This window comes from Solanum verrucosum, unplaced genomic scaffold, assembly GCF_900185275.1.
Source record: "Solanum verrucosum unplaced genomic scaffold, falcon-dt-bn FXZP01000072.1, whole genome shotgun sequence".
In the NCBI taxonomy this organism is placed as follows: Eukaryota; Viridiplantae; Streptophyta; class Magnoliopsida; order Solanales; family Solanaceae; genus Solanum; species Solanum verrucosum.
The window spans coordinates 257,985-277,429 of NW_026020208.1; the positions used below are offsets into that span (position 1 = coordinate 257,985).

At 35.3% G+C, this 19,445-nt stretch overlaps 2 protein-coding genes and 1 non-coding gene across 6 annotated transcripts; all 3 read right to left on the reverse strand.

Annotated features, from left to right (window-relative positions):
• Nucleotides 1–952: 952 nt before the first annotated feature.
• TRNAK-CUU (transfer RNA lysine (anticodon CUU)) lies at nucleotides 953–1,025 on the reverse strand. The gene has a single exon. It is a non-coding gene; the product is annotated as a tRNA-Lys (tRNA).
• A 704-nt stretch (nucleotides 1,026–1,729) lies between these two features.
• On the reverse strand, nucleotides 1,730–10,143 carry LOC125830234 (uncharacterized). The gene is made up of 5 exons (XM_049509442.1): nucleotides 9,793–10,143; nucleotides 7,618–7,787; nucleotides 7,165–7,228; nucleotides 2,147–2,216; nucleotides 1,730–2,056 (listed from the first exon to the last, which is right to left on the reverse strand). The coding sequence occupies exons 1-5, from the start codon at nucleotides 10,043–10,045 to the stop codon at nucleotides 1,945–1,947; spliced, it is 669 nt and encodes a 222-aa protein (XP_049365399.1). The 5' UTR covers nucleotides 10,046–10,143; the 3' UTR covers nucleotides 1,730–1,944.
• A 1,030-nt stretch (nucleotides 10,144–11,173) lies between these two features.
• Nucleotides 11,174–18,460, reverse strand: LOC125830215 (uncharacterized). 4 transcript variants are annotated; one of them, XM_049509419.1, is made up of 15 exons: nucleotides 18,225–18,460; nucleotides 17,130–17,211; nucleotides 16,355–16,849; nucleotides 14,211–14,376; nucleotides 13,873–14,025; nucleotides 13,583–13,680; nucleotides 13,290–13,381; nucleotides 13,054–13,124; nucleotides 12,817–12,952; nucleotides 12,377–12,436; nucleotides 12,188–12,270; nucleotides 11,981–12,057; nucleotides 11,738–11,808; nucleotides 11,519–11,576; nucleotides 11,174–11,431 (listed from the first exon to the last, which is right to left on the reverse strand). In XM_049509419.1, exons 1-15 carry the CDS (start codon nucleotides 18,443–18,445, stop codon nucleotides 11,309–11,311), a joined length of 1,986 nt encoding a protein of 661 aa, XP_049365376.1. In that variant the 5' UTR covers nucleotides 18,446–18,460; the 3' UTR covers nucleotides 11,174–11,308. The 4 variants fall into 4 exon arrangements, with proteins under 4 accessions (XP_049365376.1, XP_049365378.1, XP_049365379.1 ...); XM_049509421.1 differs by having other exon boundaries at nucleotides 16,355–16,806; nucleotides 18,225–18,439; XM_049509422.1 differs by having other exon boundaries at nucleotides 16,355–16,841; nucleotides 18,225–18,385.
• Nucleotides 18,461–19,445: the final 985 nt, after the last annotated feature.

The window sequence follows — 19,445 nt, forward strand, 5'->3', positions numbered from 1 at the left end:
GGAGTGTTGTTATTGAGCTATGTTCTAGCAAATAGTAGTGAACTATTAGGTTGTGCTGATTTTATGCAGGTTGTAATTGTGTTCGGTTGGGGCGGTAGGAGTATCCGTATTCTATATTCTTACCTTGTGTTTTGGAGTTCCCTTGTTGAGTACCGTGTATTGGTACTCACCCATTGCTTCTACATTTGTGTAGGTTAAAAGCTCGGATCTTCATGATGCTCTCTCTTATCTTATTGTCTGAGGCTTCCTATGGAGATTTATGAGGTAGTTGATTGTATCTCAGCAGACCTTTTCACTCCTATTTATGATCTTGTTCTACTTTAGAGACAACATCATTTGAGACTTGTTTATTTCTTTCACATCTATTGTAATACATTAGAGGTTTGTGCACGTGACAACCAGGTTTTGGGGATTTAGCTAAGTTGACTTATTATCCGCATTATAAATTGTTATTCAATTTTTAGTTAGAGTTTATTTCCGCATTATTTTATAGTACTGAACATTTATTCTCGTTTTACTTCCGCATTCACTGTATTAGTTAGGTTTTAGGCTGACTTGTTTTGATGGGATAAGACGAGTGTCATCACGTCCATTTTTGGATCGTGACAGTAAACCCGCCCCTAGTTTGATGTGATTGTGTCGTTAACTCCATTCATAACTATTGCCATTGTCCACCATTATCAATTACCATCATTATTATCGCGTACCATTATAAATTACAATCATTCACCATCTTCAACTACCACCATCATTACTCATATAAATGAAGATATGTTTCCTCATTGAAGTAGTTTTGTAATTTACCTTGCATCCTAATCTTTGTAATTAACTTTGTATATATTTTGTTAAGTGAAAAGAAAAATAGCATAATTAAAGAATAATGCCTATTTTAAGGAAAAACTTAAACAAATAAATAATATAGATCAATCAAACATTGGTGCAAAAACAATATCGCCCACCGTGGGGCTCGAACCCACGACCACAAGGTTAAGAGCCTTGCGCTCTACCAACTGAGCTAGACGGGCATTTATTTGAAATTTCTTATCAGGTTAAATAGCACGTAAACAAAATCTATGAAGGATAAATTTGACCCTTATAACCTTTTTCACTTAATTAGAAAAAGATTTAAACTCGTAATGTGCATCTAATTCACACGTCGCTTGATTCACTCTTATTCCAAGATCAATCTTCTACTCATTCGTTGTTTTGCTTATCATTTCCGAGCAAGTGACGAGCCATCATTGTATTTACCTTGTATTTGTGTTAAAAGATTCATTTCGATTTCAACACGTATATACATAACGTCATAATAACCCAATAAGCAAAAGAGATTGTGCAAGAACCTTGTATAGAGATATTTATTTTTGTTAGTATTGAGCTATGCTCAAGTCGAATTTGGAGCATTCCAAAAACTTGTCTAGTGACTGAGTTTTCCTTTTTAGGTTGCCCTTTCCAATATGTGAAATGTGGAAATGAAGCTCCGAAGCAAGAGCTAGCCTTCAAATGAGGTCGTAGTCCAGCTCCTATAAACTTAAAATCCAGAATCCGCATCTTGTCTATCGTCTAGAACACCCACGCGAACAATATCACAGCTGTAACAAATGGTTCAAGCAAAAACAAATTATCAATACACAGAATCATGACTGACCTAAATGAATGTCTTGCATTACTAGTAACAAACAAACCACCTGGTTCGATGTACATAATATTATACAGGTTACCTTGGCATCATATATATGCCTCTGTAGCTATGAATTTTAATTGACAGAACAAATATCAATACGGATTTCATACACACGTTACAATTTCCCCATTACCAGCTAAGATCGCGTATTTCAGATATCAAAATGACGAGGGCAACAAAAGAAGCTACTCTATATATTATTTGACGGAGCTACTTTCAGCCATGTGATCTTTACCTGTTTCTAACTCCACGTCAGAGTTCTATTTTGGTCGTCGATAGAAAATGTCATCAACACCTTCTTTTATTCGGTTTCCCACTTTCTGCAAGTTCTTGGCAACCCCCAACGCAACCAAATTTGCGTTCCTGGTGAACCTGTATTTTCAAGGAATCAAAGTACATGAGTGTTGTTATCAAGCACTTACTTCCAGCAGAGTTCATATCAAGAGTTTTAAGAATGCTTGCCTGGTGAGAAACTCATTACCAGTTGAGTGAGTTGGTTTATGTGATCCAGGCTGCGATACTCCATGACCGTCTAAAAGAACAAAAATGATAAATTAGACAAAAATGTTTCAGTAAGAGCTCTGAGTTAAATAGCATATTAAATTACGAGCAACTAAAAATGACATTCACCATTTAAGCGTTGTGATTTACAAAATTCTTTCCAAACTATGCTAATAAAATCAAAATGAATTTAAAAGGACAAGTAGCACTTGAGCCTTTTTACATGTGTGTGTGAATGATAAATATAAATATAGAGAGAAAAACAAAGAGGTGAAATAATCAAAGCCAACCAAAGCAATAAGATACCTAATTTCGTACAACATTTTTTCAATGCATTTGCTAGTTGTAATTTAGCAAAACATTGTCTATAGATTTACTAAGGTGCAAAGCTAAAACAAGTAAGTTCTACAGGCGAACCAAAACCTTTGAAGTTCCAATCAGGCAATAAGCTTCTATATTCTGTTTTGGCAACACGTTCAAATAACAAATACTCACTCAATTTCAATTTGTTTCGTCTTACACTTCCCTTTTTAGTATGTTTAAAAAAAAAATGTCTCCTTTCTAATTTGACTACTCTTTAATTTCGACGTCCCACATGGCATGTTTAAGACCACAAAATTAAAAGGCATTTTGGTACATTAAATATATCTTTAGTTTAAAACAACAAGATTCAAAAGTCTTCCTTTCTTTCTTAAACTCCGGGTCAAGTCAAACTAAGACAAATAAATCAAAACAGAATACATTTTGAATGTCAACATGTACAGTTCTACAGATTGAAATTTTAAAGTTCTCCTTTCAGGACTTCTCCCAACGAAATAGTTTATTTGGTATTGTTCTCTTCTGTTTGATCGTCATCTCTTCAAGATAAAAGGATTATAGAGAAGAAAAACAGCGGGTGCACTTTTAAGAATTGAACACTACATCTTTTACCCTAGAGGGGGCCATAACCATGACATATCATAATTGTTTAACTTTGCTTGTTATGTCCCCTGAAGTACCTTAAAGCCCAGGATCCAAGGATGTAAATCTGAGTAGTGAATGGAATCCACGTAACAAAACTGAAATCTGGATTTCTAGTAGAAGCTGAAGCTAAACAAGAATAACGGGCCTCTTTTTAATTCTTTTGAGGGGCGCATATGTTTTGATTACCCTTTGTAACCTTCTGTTTACCCCTAATACCTAAGTCAACCAATCATGCAAAGTTTTGAAGTTTTGTTATTTTAGATGAAGTGAATATATATTTCCCGAGCGATTATCTTTTAGCATTACAAAAAACAAATACCATTCCCATTAACCAAAATCCAATGGTCAGGTTGCTAAATCGATCTTCCAAAATGTATTTAAGAAGAAAAATTATTGTTTGTCTTAAATCTATTTCCCAGCTTTATGCTTGTTGCAGTTGATGGAATCATCAATGACGAGGGAGAGAAAGAAAAGAAAAGAGGAGAGAGGAGATCAGGTTTAGATTTTGGGTAAAAGACAGTAAATTAAAGTCCCTCTTATTAATATGTTTTTGTTGTGTTAGTAAGGACATTTGAGAAAATGCAAAAATGGTTACAAAGCTAAACTGCTTCAACTATAATATATTAGTTCTCTAACAAGTGTAAAATCTATCTCCAACTAGTATGTATTATCACCGATATGAACCATTTTCTTCCATTGTATCCCATCTTAAGCTAAGTCTGCATTGATTCCAAGGATTAGATGACCTTCCGAAACAACTTCCCTCCAATTGATTTTCGGTCTACCCCCTTGACACCTTCACTCACCAAAGTCTCACACCTCAAGCCAGTGCATTTGTAGGTCGACACAGGACATGACCAAACCATCTTAAGTGACCTCTCATTTTATCCTCGAAGTGGTAATTTTGAATCTTGTATGACGGCACATTCATCTTAGCAACCATATGTCTGCAACACTCATCTTGAAGACATGCTGGGCTTTAGGGACTCAACATTCACTACCATATAACATTGTCAATCTTAAAGTTGCTCTATAGACCTTATCTTTCACTTTGATAGGCATCCTTTCATCACATAACACCCTGATAGTACTTCATCTCAACCATCTAATTTTAATCCCGAGCAACATCTTCATCTATCATTCCACTCTCTTGAAAAACGAGCCTAGATATATTAAATATTTGCATTTTGGTACCACAATCCCATCTAATCTCACCTCAACTTCGCTCTTCTCATACTGATTAAACTTGTAGTGCATGCCTTCCGTCTTCTACTTATCCTGAAACCCTTGCTCTTTAAGGTGCTTCCACAGTTTAAGCTTTTGGTTGACATTCTCACTAGTTTCATTAATTAATACAATATCATCAATAAATAAATACACCATAGGACCTCATCTTGTATTGTGTTGGTTAGCTCATTCATAATTAGGCTAAACAAGTAGGGGCTCAATGCTAACCCACTATTATGAGAAACTTCTTCGCATCTCCTGCTAATGTTTTTAAGCTACTGATAACTCTTTCATACATGTTCTTTATGGAATTTATATGTTTAATATGAATTCTTTTCTTTTCCATCACCCACCAAAGGACTTTCATGGTACTCTATCATATATGCTTTCTCTAGGTCAATGAACAACATGTTAGATCTTTCTTCCTTTAAATTTCCATCAATCTTCTAAGAAAGAGTATAGCCTTCATTGTAGATCTACATGGCATAAATCCAAACTAGTTCTATGCCACTCTTGTTGTGTTCCTAAATTTAGGCTCTATCACTCTTTCCAAAGTTCCATCATATGACTCATGAATTAAGTGGTACAACTTTGCATATCTCATTTGTTCATATAAATTGGAATCAGAGTACTATTCCTCCACTCATAGGGCATCCTATCACTTGGTATAGCACTGAATTTCTTGGTGAGTCATTCTAATCCAACCTCTCTCAGATACTTCTAAACCTTTATAGGGATACTATCTGGACCACAAGTCTTTCCTCATACTTTTCATGACATATTTACCTCTGTTGGCCTAATTCTACGAGTGTAGCTAAAGTTTCTATCATACACAGACATGTGGAGGTCTTAAATGTTATTCTCTTGGTTCAAGTTGAACAATTGATCAAAATAGCCTCTCTATCTCCTCTTCTTGATCTCGTCATCTCCCGATAAAACTTGTTGTAAATCATCTTTCATATACTTCAACCTATTTAAACCCTTAACTTAAATCATCTTTAATACACTTCACCTGTCTTAAATCCTTACCCTTCTAATCTCTCAATCGTGCTAGTTTACATATTTCTTTCTCACCTTCTCATGTCCCTAGCTCTTGGTCCAAGTCATCAAGAGCTTCCCATTGTGCTTTACTAATAGCCTTCTCAGGTTCTCTTTTAGGCTTTAGCTCCCTTGTATTCTACAAAGGCTTCTTTGTCTTCTGCTTTTGGCAACTTCATGTAACACTATCTTTTGGCTTTAATAACTCTTTGTACCTCCCTATTCCACCACTAGGATTCCTGTGATCGAGATCCTAAACCTTTAGATACACCTAACACTTCCCTTGCTACTTTTCTAATCAACCTAACATTTCCTTCCACAGGATGTCTATGTCCCCCTCTAAGTCCCAAGCTCCCTCTTCTCATAGTTTTTCTTGAAAGGCAAACTGACAGCGCCATTTAATGTCCACCACCCAGTTCACAGTTGTTTACAAGTCATCTTTCTTTCTCATTCCACTCTTAAGGTTTACATCTAAGACTACTAACCTATGTTGAGTGGTCATTGTTTCTCATGGAATAATCATATAGTAAAATAGTCCTTAAATGTACTTCTATCTCATCTTCTAGTAAGGATAAAGACCATTTGACTATGATTACCCCCACTCTTATATGTTATTACATGAGAATTTATCTCTTTAAAATATGTGTATCACTAAACTTATGGTAATATACAGAATACCTTCAACAACACATAACTCATAGATAATGCTCCAAGCTATTACTTTGATCAGCATTCAAAATGGATCAAGGATTTGAACTTTATGAGTTCGGTAATCAGTATTCTAAGACAGCGATTTCCAAGTGTTAGTAACTGGGTTCTAAATTTATTTTGTACATATTTAGTAGATTTCATAACGCAAATACAAACTCCGGGACAAAGCTATTGGATTCTACCGAATCCATATGTTAAAGCCTTACCTCTGCCGACTGCCGCTGTCAGCACAATATGATGGTTTCAGATGTTTAAGAAACTCATAACAATACAATGATACATTAAGCAGATGTATTGTAATTATATCCTAACAGATCCACTCATTGCAATATAAGCCAGAGAGATTGTTGATGGTGTTCAAGAAGCTCGAAAAGTATTGGGAAGTTTGAGAAGAACAGTAGCGGCCAAACAATAGCTGGACATCTCTTCACAAAAACAGTAGTTCTGCAAAGGACATATTGTTTTTGCCTCTGTCCTGAATATAAAGGCTATGCGAAAACCTCAAAAGGTGAAACAAGTCACTCAATTCTTGGTATAAAACATTGTAACTCGAGACCTGCTAGCTGGGTGTAAACTGCTTCAACATGGACTCCTAGCCAAAAATATAGGTACTTGGGAGTAACAAAGTAGAGGAGAAAATATTCTTAGAAACAAATAGGGAAGTACAATTCTAATATTGATCAAAGATTTTCTATTAATGAATTCTTTTTATTATTACATTTTCTAATAAAAATATTTCTCGGGAAGATACCTACAAAACCACCAAAAGAATTTCCTAATGCATCACTAAAAGCAAGAATTACATAGGAAATGCAGTAGCTAAACACGGACCAACTTTCACTAAGATATTTAGGAATTCGTTAAACGTCCCAATCATGAAAAATCTATTACCAGAATTAAGATATTTAGGAAATTTTTAATCAAGCAACACTCTTCAACTGCGAAAACAATTCACATGTCCATCTGAACATCAAAGACCTAAAACAATACAGTGAAGACCTCTTTCGGCATTGAATTCTGAAATAATGAAAGAAAGTCACCTTCTCTCTTACGAGCATGGCCAGGAGCTGCCTCAGCTGAACTAACCTTTCTATCCACCAAGACCTGTGCCAGTGCACACTTACGTTAGTTGAGCAAGAAAGTTGTGGAATAACAAACAATTAAGATAGAAAAAACAACGAGCATTTGATGCATATTATCTTCTGAGACATACTCTCTTTTACAGACACAAATTAATTTCACATTACAAAAAGTGATCAATAAAGCTGACAGGTCAGTCACATAGTATGTACAACTCATTTCACATGAGATATCAAGTATTACACCTCAAATGGGAATAAATTGCTCTGCAGATTAGAAGCCTATGCACGATTTGCTTCTGATCTCAATATAACCACACATCATCAGTACAAACTATTTATCCTCAAATATCACATTCATCTTCTCAGAATAAAAATTTATCCTCAAAACATCATAACAAGGTTCAAGCAAACCTCAAGGCCAGCACAGACCGGCAATTCTGTTTGAACCCCTTGCCCATCAGCTGACCGAGTTTTCTGATCCAGGTAAACGGAGTAACCAATGCAAGCATATCTAAAATCTGTAAGGTTCCCACCCTCCTTAGAAGCTTGCATCTCAGATTTCCCAACAATATATTGAGGTACTAGTTATCAAAACAAAAAGATGAGTCTCAGAAAATAGCTAATTAAGTAGGTAAGTTTTAGAAAGCAACAATTAATAAGCAACAAAAAGAAAGCATGTGATGCTTGAAGAGATAACATTGAGGGAGATGCTCTCAACTATTAAGTATGTAAAGTCACATGTTCTGATTTCATGTTTTACTAAACTATGCTTTTTACTGATAACAGTCGTATCGGGACCAACTAGCACACACCTCAGTTATCCCACCGAGTACATGTTACATCCACCCCCATAGGTACCGATTAACTCTAGCCCACCAAGACTTAGGCAAATAGAAAGAAATCATCTAGTGTGTTTGTCTCTACTAGAATTTAAACACTGGTCTCCAATGTTTTCGCTCACTTCATTGACCGCTATAGGAAATACCCTTGGGTGTTGCAATGCATACTTTTGTCAAAAGACTACCCATAAAACAATACATACTTCTTTCAAAGGGTAACCTACAAAAACAAGCAATCAAGACAATGTTAAGAGTTTCTCTTGTCCAAATACAGCAAAAGTAACAAGCATTACGAACAATATAAAGAGAACCTGCAAGATCCAATCGGCAAGTTGAAATTCATAGTTTGACTATAAGGTGTTTGGACAATATTTGGTTGAAGTTTAAAAAGGAGGAGGTTGAAGTTTTTTTAAAAAAAGTTGAAGTTGAAAGAGTATATGGAAGTCCCTAATCATAAAAGAAAGTATTTGGAAGTCAGATATGTTTGGACATGGATTCCACTAGAGTTAAAAATGAACTTTTGTGAGTTAAAACCATTATTCACTTGAAATACTCCTCAGACTCTTTTTCAACTACAAGTTCTTTGTTTCAAGTTGAAGCTGAAATAATGGATCAAATTGTAAATCAAACATTGATTTGCAAATAATATTTCAAATTGAAATTGGAATAACGAAAATTTCCCTCTGCCTTATTAATGTGAAGCACTTACCTTTCAAGTTTCTCCCCAAAAAATGTTACATTTTTATATTTAGAAACATTTTAACTTCAAAGTTTCAATTTTACTTTTAAAGAGATGATTTATAGCCACAAAAACATTTATGGCTTGTTTTAGACCATAAGTTTCAAAAGTCTTTATTTGTTTTTTATAACTCTATGCCAGTCAAAGTGCATCACATAAATTGGGATGAAGGGAGGAGTAATATGCATATTACTCCTCCCTTTGTCCCAATTTATGTGATGCTTTTGACTAGAGTTATAAAAAATCTTTGTTACCTTCTCAACAAAAAATATGCATTGCCAAAGGGATATATCAGAAATTCTCACCACAAATCTCAAATGTCCATTCATGAATAATTTTAAATGTTTAGAAAGTCCTAATCTTTAATAAAGAAGTAGCCAACTAAATGAACTTGAACCACAAATAATTATCAGAAAAAAGCATGATCAAATAACGGAATTTTGTTGTAGCATGCGAATCATTCAATCAACTACCCTCAAGTCCAAACTGGTGGGAATAATCTATATGAATCCTCCATTTCTTTCTATTTGAGGTCATTTACTCCAATACTCAATATTTCGTCTTATAAGACAAATAGAGATTCCCTAAAACTAGATGGTCCGTAATACTCACACTTATTGCTACACCGACATAGAAATCTGCTAGAATCCTGGCAAATCATTATGCGTGTGCGCGTGCAAGCACACCATTGAGACTATTGTCACATTGAGAAAATACAAGGCAAAGAACGCCCATATCTAAGCAGGCACATTTTCAGAAAATGAGTCCAAGGATCAAAATTTTGAGCAAACTAAGCTCCCGTTTAGCCATAGATTTTGAAGTTGAAACTTGAAAATTTGAGTTTTTGAAGTTGTGATTTTTGGAATTTAAAGTTGTGCTTGGACTTGAATTTTTTTTGAGATGTGATCAAATTTCATGGCCAAACAGATATTTGGAACGCTAGCTAAATCAAACAACTAAATTAACACCAAAAAATGGAATTATTTGAGAGAGAGAGAGCAAGATTACCTTGAGGAAGAGAACGGCAAAGTCCGAGGCATAGAGGATTTCGCGAATTAGATTTATAAGTAGACGAATAATATAGACATCCTTTGCATGATTTTCCTTGCTTCTTCAATGAGGATGAAGATGATGAACTTTCCTTTTTGCCTTCATCTCCGGCTTCCGCCGGATTATTCACACTTATACTATTGCTGATACGGCAGTGATCGGCGGAGTTTCTCTCTTTTCCGGTGGAAATTGTGTTCTCCGTTTCCGTCATTCCTTTCTACTCCGTCGCCGATTTATCGTCTCTACTTCGCCGGAAAAGCGATTGGAAAATGTATTCTATTGGAATTGAAACATTCCTCGCAATGGGGCGGGGCGAATATCGGAAATGAATTGCGGGGCGGGAAAAAAACGAATATTACATTTATATTAGGTAATTTGACCGCGCGAAATAAATAATAATTGCATTGAACTTGCAAATAATCCTTTACTAATATTCATACATTAAAAATAATGAAAAAAATAGGTTCTTCAAAAAATATTAGCAATATTCCAACATGAATTTAATTATTTGTCATTATCACATAACTCAAGAACCTCTAATGAATGAATTACTCAGAAAATAATAAATCATTGGTTCTTTAATCAACATTAAAAGAAAAATAAAGAAGAAAATAAGAATATATATACAAAAGCATTTCGTAAGAAAAGGAACACATTTAAGTTACATAGATTATACTATTGTGATATATGTCTCAGGAAAAAATTCAAATTTTATATAAATTTAAGTGTCTACAACACACGAAAAAGCCCATCTTAACAAGAGCTGATCTTTCCCAATAAGTTTTACATGCACCTTTAACTATTCCACCGAATACATATCGGCCCGCACATTCTGCCGTACCAAACTTAGGTAAGTAAGAAGAAATCACCTAATGGTTTTTGCCTTCGTCGAAATTTAAACCTCCTTATGTCATACACAACTTTCAACCTTCTTTTTTTGATAACCTAGGTAAGTTAGAAGAAATCACCTAAATGATTTTTGCCTCCATCGAAATTTGAACCTCCTTATGTCATACACAACTCTCAAACTTTTTTTTTGATAACCGAAAATTTGTCTGTCACAGCCTTCTAAACTCAGTGGATAATGGAACCACCCCTCTACCCTTCTCCACTTAAATAGTGAACTTTGCTTTGCATGGTGTGGAACTTGAACATGTGACCTAAGCCACAAATTCTCCACCTTTTGCCACTCGAGCTAGGCCTTGAGGCAACACAACTCTCAAACTTACTCAAATAAAGCAAAGATTAACAATCATCCCCAAACTAATGTGATCATAAATTCCAAATGACTAACATGTCTTTGGAAAGAAAAGGAAACAGAATTTAGCTAACCTACTTTCCATTAAAATTTACAAAGTTGCTTGTTCTTGTTTCAGAATCTTACTCACATACTGAAGCTTTACAGTTGGTAAATGTGTGGGGGGGTCACAACTCACAACAATGAAGTGCCTAAAAGAAATAATAACTGTAAAATTTATGTTTTTACAACGCGATGACCGAAAACAGGATAATAAGTATCCAGCTCAAGTAGTTCTAAAATCTCTTGTGTAGCCCATAGATACGACGAATGGCCCTCGATGAATTCAGTTACATCAACCTGTAAATGGAGTACCAAAGAAATTAAACTTCAACTAAATGGAGACAACTGCAACACAGAGAGAAAAAATGGGAACATCAAACTTACATTCTCAACACCAGGAATCTCAACTGGTTGAATTCCAGCTAGGCCTTGAGTAAGGAGACTGTTAAAAAGACGTTGCAGAAGTCACAAGAAAGAGAAGAAGAAAACGGTAAATCAAACGTGAAAGCAGATAGTGAGGAAATCCTTGAAACCGTCAAATATATTGCAGCAGCAATAGTTGATATTTTCAACATCAGTACTATGCTTGTGAATAATGCATACCTGGCACGAAAGGCAACTCCAAGCATCCAATCATTGGTAGAATAAGCATTCACAAATCTACCAGCTACCACCTGCAAAACAAGAACAGCGAGCTTCAGATAGTAATGAGGTCGAATCCTACACTAGTAAGGAAAACAAAATATGAAGAAAAGGGAGGGGATAATAAGGGGGTGGGGGGAGGACCAAAGATTTACGACTATAATTAAAAGTAGTTAAAATCAAGAAAACTATGACAATGAGAACCTTTCTAGCTGCTTCCCATTCCATATCTTTAATTGCAATAGGTGCCCCAAGAAGAACGACCCTTTCCACAAGTCCAGCTGCCAAAATTCAAGTACGTCAGGATCTCAGGAAGCAAAGCAATCAACTATGCCTCAAAACAAATTAGTTGAGGTCCACATGAAGCAAACAATCAATCTAAAAAGTTAAACAATATATAGAGACACTTACAATTATTTTCACTCTCAGCCAAAACCTGTAGACATTTAAAAATAACTCTTGCCCCTAGTGAAAATCCTACAAGTGTCACAGGCCTGAAACAATCATGGACAATCAATATCGGAATTGGCTAACAAGTAAGCCCAGACTTTCAGGACAATCAAAATGAAGCTATTCCAAATTACATTTAGGCTTGTATACCTGTGTCCCTGTAATCCTTTCTTCAACACTTCTGCTAGGAGCACTCCTGCTTTATCAGATCTGCAAACACACATCAGCAACCATCATCAGAGTTTCTTTTTCAAAACAAAGAAGTAAGATGCTCTGCTTCAACACAAAACGGTATGACACAACTGCTCAATGATTCAAGCAGTAGGAGGCTGGAGCGTAATCAGCACCATTGGAGAAGGGAAGGATGAGATTTCAAGGACCAGAAATGCTAGGGATACAAAACTTTTAACGTGATACGGGTAAATGATTTGAGTTGTTCCTTTTGATTTTCCCATCCTCGTAATTAATATACCACCTTTAGATTGCAGAGGAAGGGCAAGGAAAATATCTCCACAACCTCCTCCTCCCGGACCCACATCCCACACCAAAAAAAGAATGCGTAAAAGAAAAGATAAGCAGGCAACAAAAACCTGTCCACAGCAATTGACCATGTGCTGTCTATGAAATCAGTAATAGTAAGTAAAGCTGCTGGCCAAGCCAAAGCTGTTAAAAGAGTGTGTAGTACAGTCATCATAGCACCTTGCTTCATCAACTCCATTGCAATTCCTGTTATTTAGGAAATCATGCTTGTTAACATTATACATTGAAATAAAATTGTAGCTGGTCAATGTATTACATCGACTGAAAGCAAAGTACAAAATATTTACGTGAAGTCAGCCAATCCTGAATTGCAGTGCTTACAGCAATAAGATTCTTCGATTCCCACAGCAATATATACCTGAGAATATTGTGAAATGTCACATTATAATCCTTGTGCTAAAGATATGGGAAACGGTTGGGTTATTTAGGTACACAAGTAGGAAATTTAAATAAAGCTCATCGCTACCTTGGCGGTATCACCAAAATGAAAATAAACTGAGAAATAGAAAGAATAATGTTTTACCTTTCAGAGTTATCATGTTGTCCTTCCCAAGGTCTTATAAAGTCTTCCTCCTCAAAAACAAGTCCCGAGATCAAGATCTGAACTGCCAGCCGCTGAGAGAATATGCAAAGTGAGAGAACAAATACCAAAGAGAACTAATGGTCCATGATTAAAACTATAACTCATCGAAACTATGAGAATAAAGAAGAGGGGATAAAAACAAACAAGCAGAGAAGCAGACTGCAATCCTACCCAGTGAAACAATACATGCTAAGAAGAAATATCAAGTATCAAAAAGAGAGCTAATGATTTACCCCCTGGTTGTGGTTTTCCCCTATAGCCTTGAACTCAAATTCATCAACGTCTCCAGTTCTCCTGGCCATTTTAGTTCCTGTAAGTCCGGCTCCAGCAGCTGGGTAAGCAGAAGTATCAGTAACAACATCAAATAACTGAAGAATTACTTAAAGATGTTCACAGTCCAAACCCAATCTTAACTATATGAGTTGTGTTACATTATCTGTCTCCATAATCATCCCATAGAAAAGATTCAACCAAAGAATGTTAAAAGATTATACACACACAAGACAATCCTGTAAACGTTTACCTCCAAATGATGCTGCGACTGCAACAGATCCTGCAACACTCCCAGCAGCAGTAGCAACAGCAGCGAACCCACTTGCTCCAATCACAGGAATAAGAGTGCCCAAGGTAGGTGCTAAAGCACCAAAGCCTGCAGCTATTGCTGGAGCAGCCAAACCTGATTGATAATAAAACAGAGGTTAGAAAGTCCTACAATTTGTTCTCTAATATGGTTGTTCATTGAACATAGTAATAGCTCTTTAAGAATAAAACAAAGACAAAGGTCAGAGAAATCTATTCCCTTGGAGGCTTGTTAAGATTATATCTGCCTGCTAATAGTTGAGAAAATTTTAGATGTCCTACCACCAGTAATTGCCATTAAAGTTCCACCAGTCAATGCAGCTGCACCTATAATACCTCCTCGTTTCCACTTAGCCCATGAACCATCAGGAGATTGGCTTTCCTCCTTTGATTCTTCCTCTTTCAGCAAAGCCATTGCTGAACAAGCAACCATGGTCTCAATGGCTTCCTGCAGCACATAAATTCTTTCAAAATGGGAAGTTTATGGAAGTTCATGCCTCAAGTAAATAGCTACTTGGGACAGATGTAAATTATGTGCCATTTCAACATGTTCTCTTCATATGAAACAGATGTTATCCTAACTTAAATGAAAAAGAACTGCTTGTCAAAATCAGAATAAAGTATATTTACACTTAAGCATCTATATTCTCCTCACAACACTGTTGACATCAATGTAAAGAACCAAAAGAATATAAAAGATCCAAATTCTCTTCCTAATATAAAAGGAAAGCAAAAACATATATGTATATTTTTTGAAACTGGTAAGATTAGGAAAGCAAAACATATAAATATTTACTCTATAGAGTTATAGGAAGGTGAACTTACAAATGTGGGATAAACAAAAGTTTATTTATATTAACTTGTAATTTAAGATTTTTAAACATGCACTCTATAAAGAATTCTATGACTGTAGTAGCCCGCTAAAAGCGTGCAGCTCCCTACTATGCAGATTGTTCTTGTACCACGGCTAGAGACGGACTCTTATCGCTAACATAAAAAGGTTGTCTGTAGTAGCCTGCTCAAATGACCCCATCGCTATTATGGAAAAAAATTTATAGCCATATCAGGGTATTTAAAGATCTTCAAGTATTCCATGGCATAACGAAATAAGAACGTGCAAATCATCAGAAGTATTATTCCAGACCAAATCAAAAGTGTACGTGTCGCTCGATTACCTACAATGTTGGCAATAATTCTGGTAACAAATTCCACATTGGAAGTCAGATGTCAGTTACCATATCTGGATTAGGTTTTAACAATACGCACTTTGGTTATGTGGTAATTATTGTATTTACCAACTTGGCCATAATTTCTAATACATGTATTAGAGCACATAAAGATGCAAAAACATGCCTTTTATAATAATAACTTGATCTACTATCCATCTCTTACTTGTTACATCTAATTTCTTCTAATAATGTTTTTAATATTGATTTTTAAAATATAAGAAAGTACTTAGCAAAAATTGGTCAGAAAAGGAATGCAATATTTATTCATTCAATTATCTCATAATTTAGCACTAACATTTTAATTTTCCTCTTAAAATTGTTCTTTATGATATAATCAAAAATAAATAATTAAGAAGCATAATTCTATGATGATTTTTAATTTATGGTTCACTAATTATTTTAAATCACATATGATAACCAACAAGATGCTAGACAGAACTGATGTAATATGGGTCTTCGGAGTTTTGGAAAAAATCTTTATCCAATTTGAAATGAAAAGCATTTAAATAATATACCATAAGTCCAGATTTTAATACGATCAAAAACATATAGACAGTATTCCATATATCTAGATTTTAATACGATCAAAAACATATAGACAATATACCATATATCTAGATTTCAATACTTTGAAAGAAACATTTGTAACATTCAAATAATTACATGACTATTATACACGCATTACAAGTCTTGAGTTATGATCCAGTAACAATTTGTATACAAACCAAACGTTCATTAGAGCTTAGACTTAATATTAGCCATTTTCAAGGTACATCTCTAAGATTTTTCTTCCACCTAGCCGATATAAACTTGGCAGAATATCTTGGATCATATCTTAAAAAATCTGTCCTTTTGAGTAGGGAAATGAGTAGGATAAAATCTTATCCATTCACAATGGAAAACAAGCTAAAAGCAGAATAAATTTTTCAAGCTCATATTACTGGTTAGTGTTCTCCACTTTTGGGCAGCTAATTGAATGCTCTACACAGTTTTTCCTCAAGAGAGCAGGCATTCAAATAACTTCATGATTGCAGACTGACATACAAAAGGTCTACAAAGATTCTTTCTACTATAAAACTAGCATGTTCATAAATCCTAAAAGGATTAGCAATTAATAAATCATTCACTTTAACAGAGCTAGCAGAGAAAGAAACATGACACATAATGGAAATTTATGCATCATTTAAATGAATGTACCACTTTGATCCATCTGACATTAAGCCATGTCGCTAGCAACCGTAAAGCCACACGATGTCGAGCATCATAACCCTTCCTTCTTCGAGTAGTTTTCTTACCGTCTTCAGGTACTTGTGCGAGACAAGCTGAAAGAAGCTCATAGAGAATGGTCACCTTCCTAGTGTACCCAAGCATTGATACCTCTTCCACAGGTTTTTCATCAGATCCACTAACAGACTTCAAATGAGCCCCCACAATGCTAGATGGTTTTTGGCTTTTCTCTGGGTAATTTTCAACCTTCGTATTTTCCGTATCAGACTTGGACTTCACATCAGCAATTGATAGCTTCTCCTCACATTCATGCTTATATTCACGCCTCTTCTCCTCCTTAGACTCATTATCAGAAGTTCTCTCCATGCTTGATGCCATAGCATCTACGCCATTTGCCAAAGCAAGTTCCATGTCTGCTGCTTCTGAAGAACCATCATCACTTTCTTCAGACAGTAACCTTAGAAACTGATGTAGTATCAGTAATCATGCCGTCAGGCAAGTAATGACAAAGATATTTACTTAAGACTGCCTAATGATATCGACTAATGTATTAAAAATCAAAGGAGAAACCTTTCCATTTTAATTAAAGCATTTAGCAGCAGAGGCAACAGATCTCTCCTCCCGAAGTACAGTAGACCTTAGTTTAATGCAATTATCTGATAAACTCAGGAACTAGTCATGGACATAAACTGATAAACATACCTACCTTACTATTCTACAACTTTAAAGAGACAAGAAAACTAACCGCTCCAACATGATGCTTTGGTGGTGTAGAGGCAGCAGTTTCCTCTAGTCCAGACCATGCCTTGTCATCAATCTCTAAAAATCTACTCACAACAAATCCAAAACGGAACCCAAATTAATAATCTACAAATTGACCAATACGCACTAGCATTAGTTGTTGAATGCTGGTTGAACGGATCAAATGTGTCATGTTCAAAGTATGCCCAAGTCATACACCTTTTGCTTTTCCATTAGTTAGTAAGTAGTAAATACTCCTTCAACCCCGATTCATATGATGCTTTTTCCATTTTAAGACGTCCCAAAATTTTGACACCATTCAACAAATAAACGTAATTTTGCTATTCAAATTTAAAACTTAAATGTGATATCTTCTCTATCAATCTAACGTTTACCACTTCCACTAGTAACATAATACATAAGTCAAACTAACCTCTAAACTCTTTCTCCAGTCAAAAAACCGTAATATAATATCAAAAAAACCCTGCAATAACAGCTGAAATAGACAGGAATTTGCACTCAAGGGTGTAGTCTAATGGCCAATGAAGTGGGATGAGAACCATGAGGCTCACGATCAAATCCCACCAGATTAAAAAAACAAAAAACTAGGTGATTTCTTCCCATTTGTCATAGCCTTGAAGGATAGAGTTACTACCAGTTATTGCTAGTGGAAGGTGGAACTAATTGTGTTGCGTGTAAGCCGGCCGGCACACCATACTACCATAGTTATGATAAAGAGTAAAGAGTCAAAAACAATCCCTATTTTTTGAGTTTTCTATCTGAATTATCATGTATTCACTTTTTCTAGCTCACCCATCATCAACTATTTATTTCAGCTTAGAAAAGGAAACAACTACTAGTTTAAGTGTATTTCAATAAACATTTGACCATAGTTTTACATAGAAAACTCACACACTTGACAATTCAGTCATAAAAATCAAAAACCGAATACTTTATGTGTATTTTTTACCTTCCCTTAACAAAAATAAAAGACAGAAATATGCGGACCTAAGAATTAACAAAGAGAAACTAATACCGAATTTCAACATTTTATAATCCAATAAATCAAATTAAAATTGAGCAAGTAGAAGGAATTAACTTGAATATAGGTCTTAGAAGAGCAGAGGATTCATGAACCCAGAGTTGAGGATCATCGGAAACGGAATCTGCACTACTGCCACTGCTACTCCGTTCCTCCGGCGGTGTATCGGGAAAGCCCAATGGACAAGTTTGATGGATCTGAGCCTGGTGAAGAGCAAGCCCAAACAAAGCTCCGGCTGCATACCGGTGCGTCGGTGGCAACATCAAAGACGACGACATTGATCACTGAATTTGACCGGATTTTATCGATTTGATTAATTGTTCAGTTTTTTTCAAGTTTTATGAATTTGTTGATTTCGCCATTTTTGTTTTCAAGTTTTATGAAGTTATGATTTCGCCTTTTTTTTTTTTTCTTATTAAGCGGTCGAACTGTATATTTGTTGAAGATTTCGATGAACCGACGAAGTCTTTTAACGTAAACGATGTATGTTAGTGACTATATATATTTGACATAATATTCAAAGAGAAAATGAAAAAATATCATTTTTTCAAAGTATTAGTTGAGTAATTTTGATCATTTAAGTTTATTAAAGCATAATAACAATAATAATATATTTAATGTAATTTTAATAGGCAAAATAGAAAGATTATTTCTAGTAAATTCAGTTCGACTTAAGAAAATCAATTCAAAGTAAATTGAATTTGAAAACGCACCACCCTTCTTTACTTTACAACCAGCCTCCGACCCAAGGTGCTTTTAGAAAAGGTCAGCGGGGCAATCAAAAAGACTTGCTTTTGACGCCCTATTGTGCCGACCAACAACGGGATGCTACTTACGAGCTGGTTAGGAACAGGTTTCGGTCACTCTTTCGATGCTATGATGGGAAGTATGACAAAACAATATGAAAAAAATAAGTAGTAACCATAATAAAATACTATAATAATTGAAAAAGAAATAACAAAAACCAAAGGATAATAAAATGCATGTTGCGGTGATAAAAGATGTTGAATAGATGTGTGGGCATATTAGAAATGAGGTTATTCGGGAGAATGTGAGAATGACCTTAATGGCAAACAAAATAAGGAAAGTGATATTAGAATGGTTAGGGAATGTGAAGAGAAAATGCGTTGGCAGTCTAATAAAGAAGTGCAAGAGACAGGGTGTTGGGTGTACGCGAAGGGGTAGAGATAAATCAAAAAAATATATTTGGGGAGGTGATTAGACAGGACATAACATAACTTCATATTACCAAGGACGAGACTCTGGATAAGAAGGAGT

What these genes read in the sequence shown, in the direction of transcription:
- LOC125830234 (XM_049509442.1), bottom strand. Translation starts at nt 10,045, where the DNA reads ATGACGGAAACGGAGAACACAATTTCCACCGGAAAAGAGAGAAACTCC. An exon ending in CGGTCTGTGCTGGCCTTGAG is followed by an intron (nt 7,229 to 7,617) that starts GTTTGCTTGAAC and finishes GCACTGGCACAG; the next exon opens with GTCTTGGTGGATAGAAAGGT. An exon ending in GGTAATGAGTTTCTCACCAG is followed by an intron (nt 2,057 to 2,146) that starts GCAAGCATTCTT and finishes TTGAAAATACAG; the next exon opens with GTTCACCAGGAACGCAAATT.
- LOC125830215 (XM_049509419.1), bottom strand. Translation starts at nt 18,445, where the DNA reads ATGTCGTCGTCTTTGATGTTGCCACCGACGCACCGGTATGCAGCCGGA. An exon ending in CAACATGATAACTCTGAAAG is followed by an intron (nt 13,125 to 13,289) that starts GTAAAACATTAT and finishes CAATATTCTCAG; the next exon opens with GTATATATTGCTGTGGGAAT. An exon ending in AGATTCCTGGTGTTGAGAAT is followed by an intron (nt 11,432 to 11,518) that starts GTAAGTTTGATG and finishes CTCCATTTACAG; the next exon opens with GTTGATGTAACTGAATTCAT.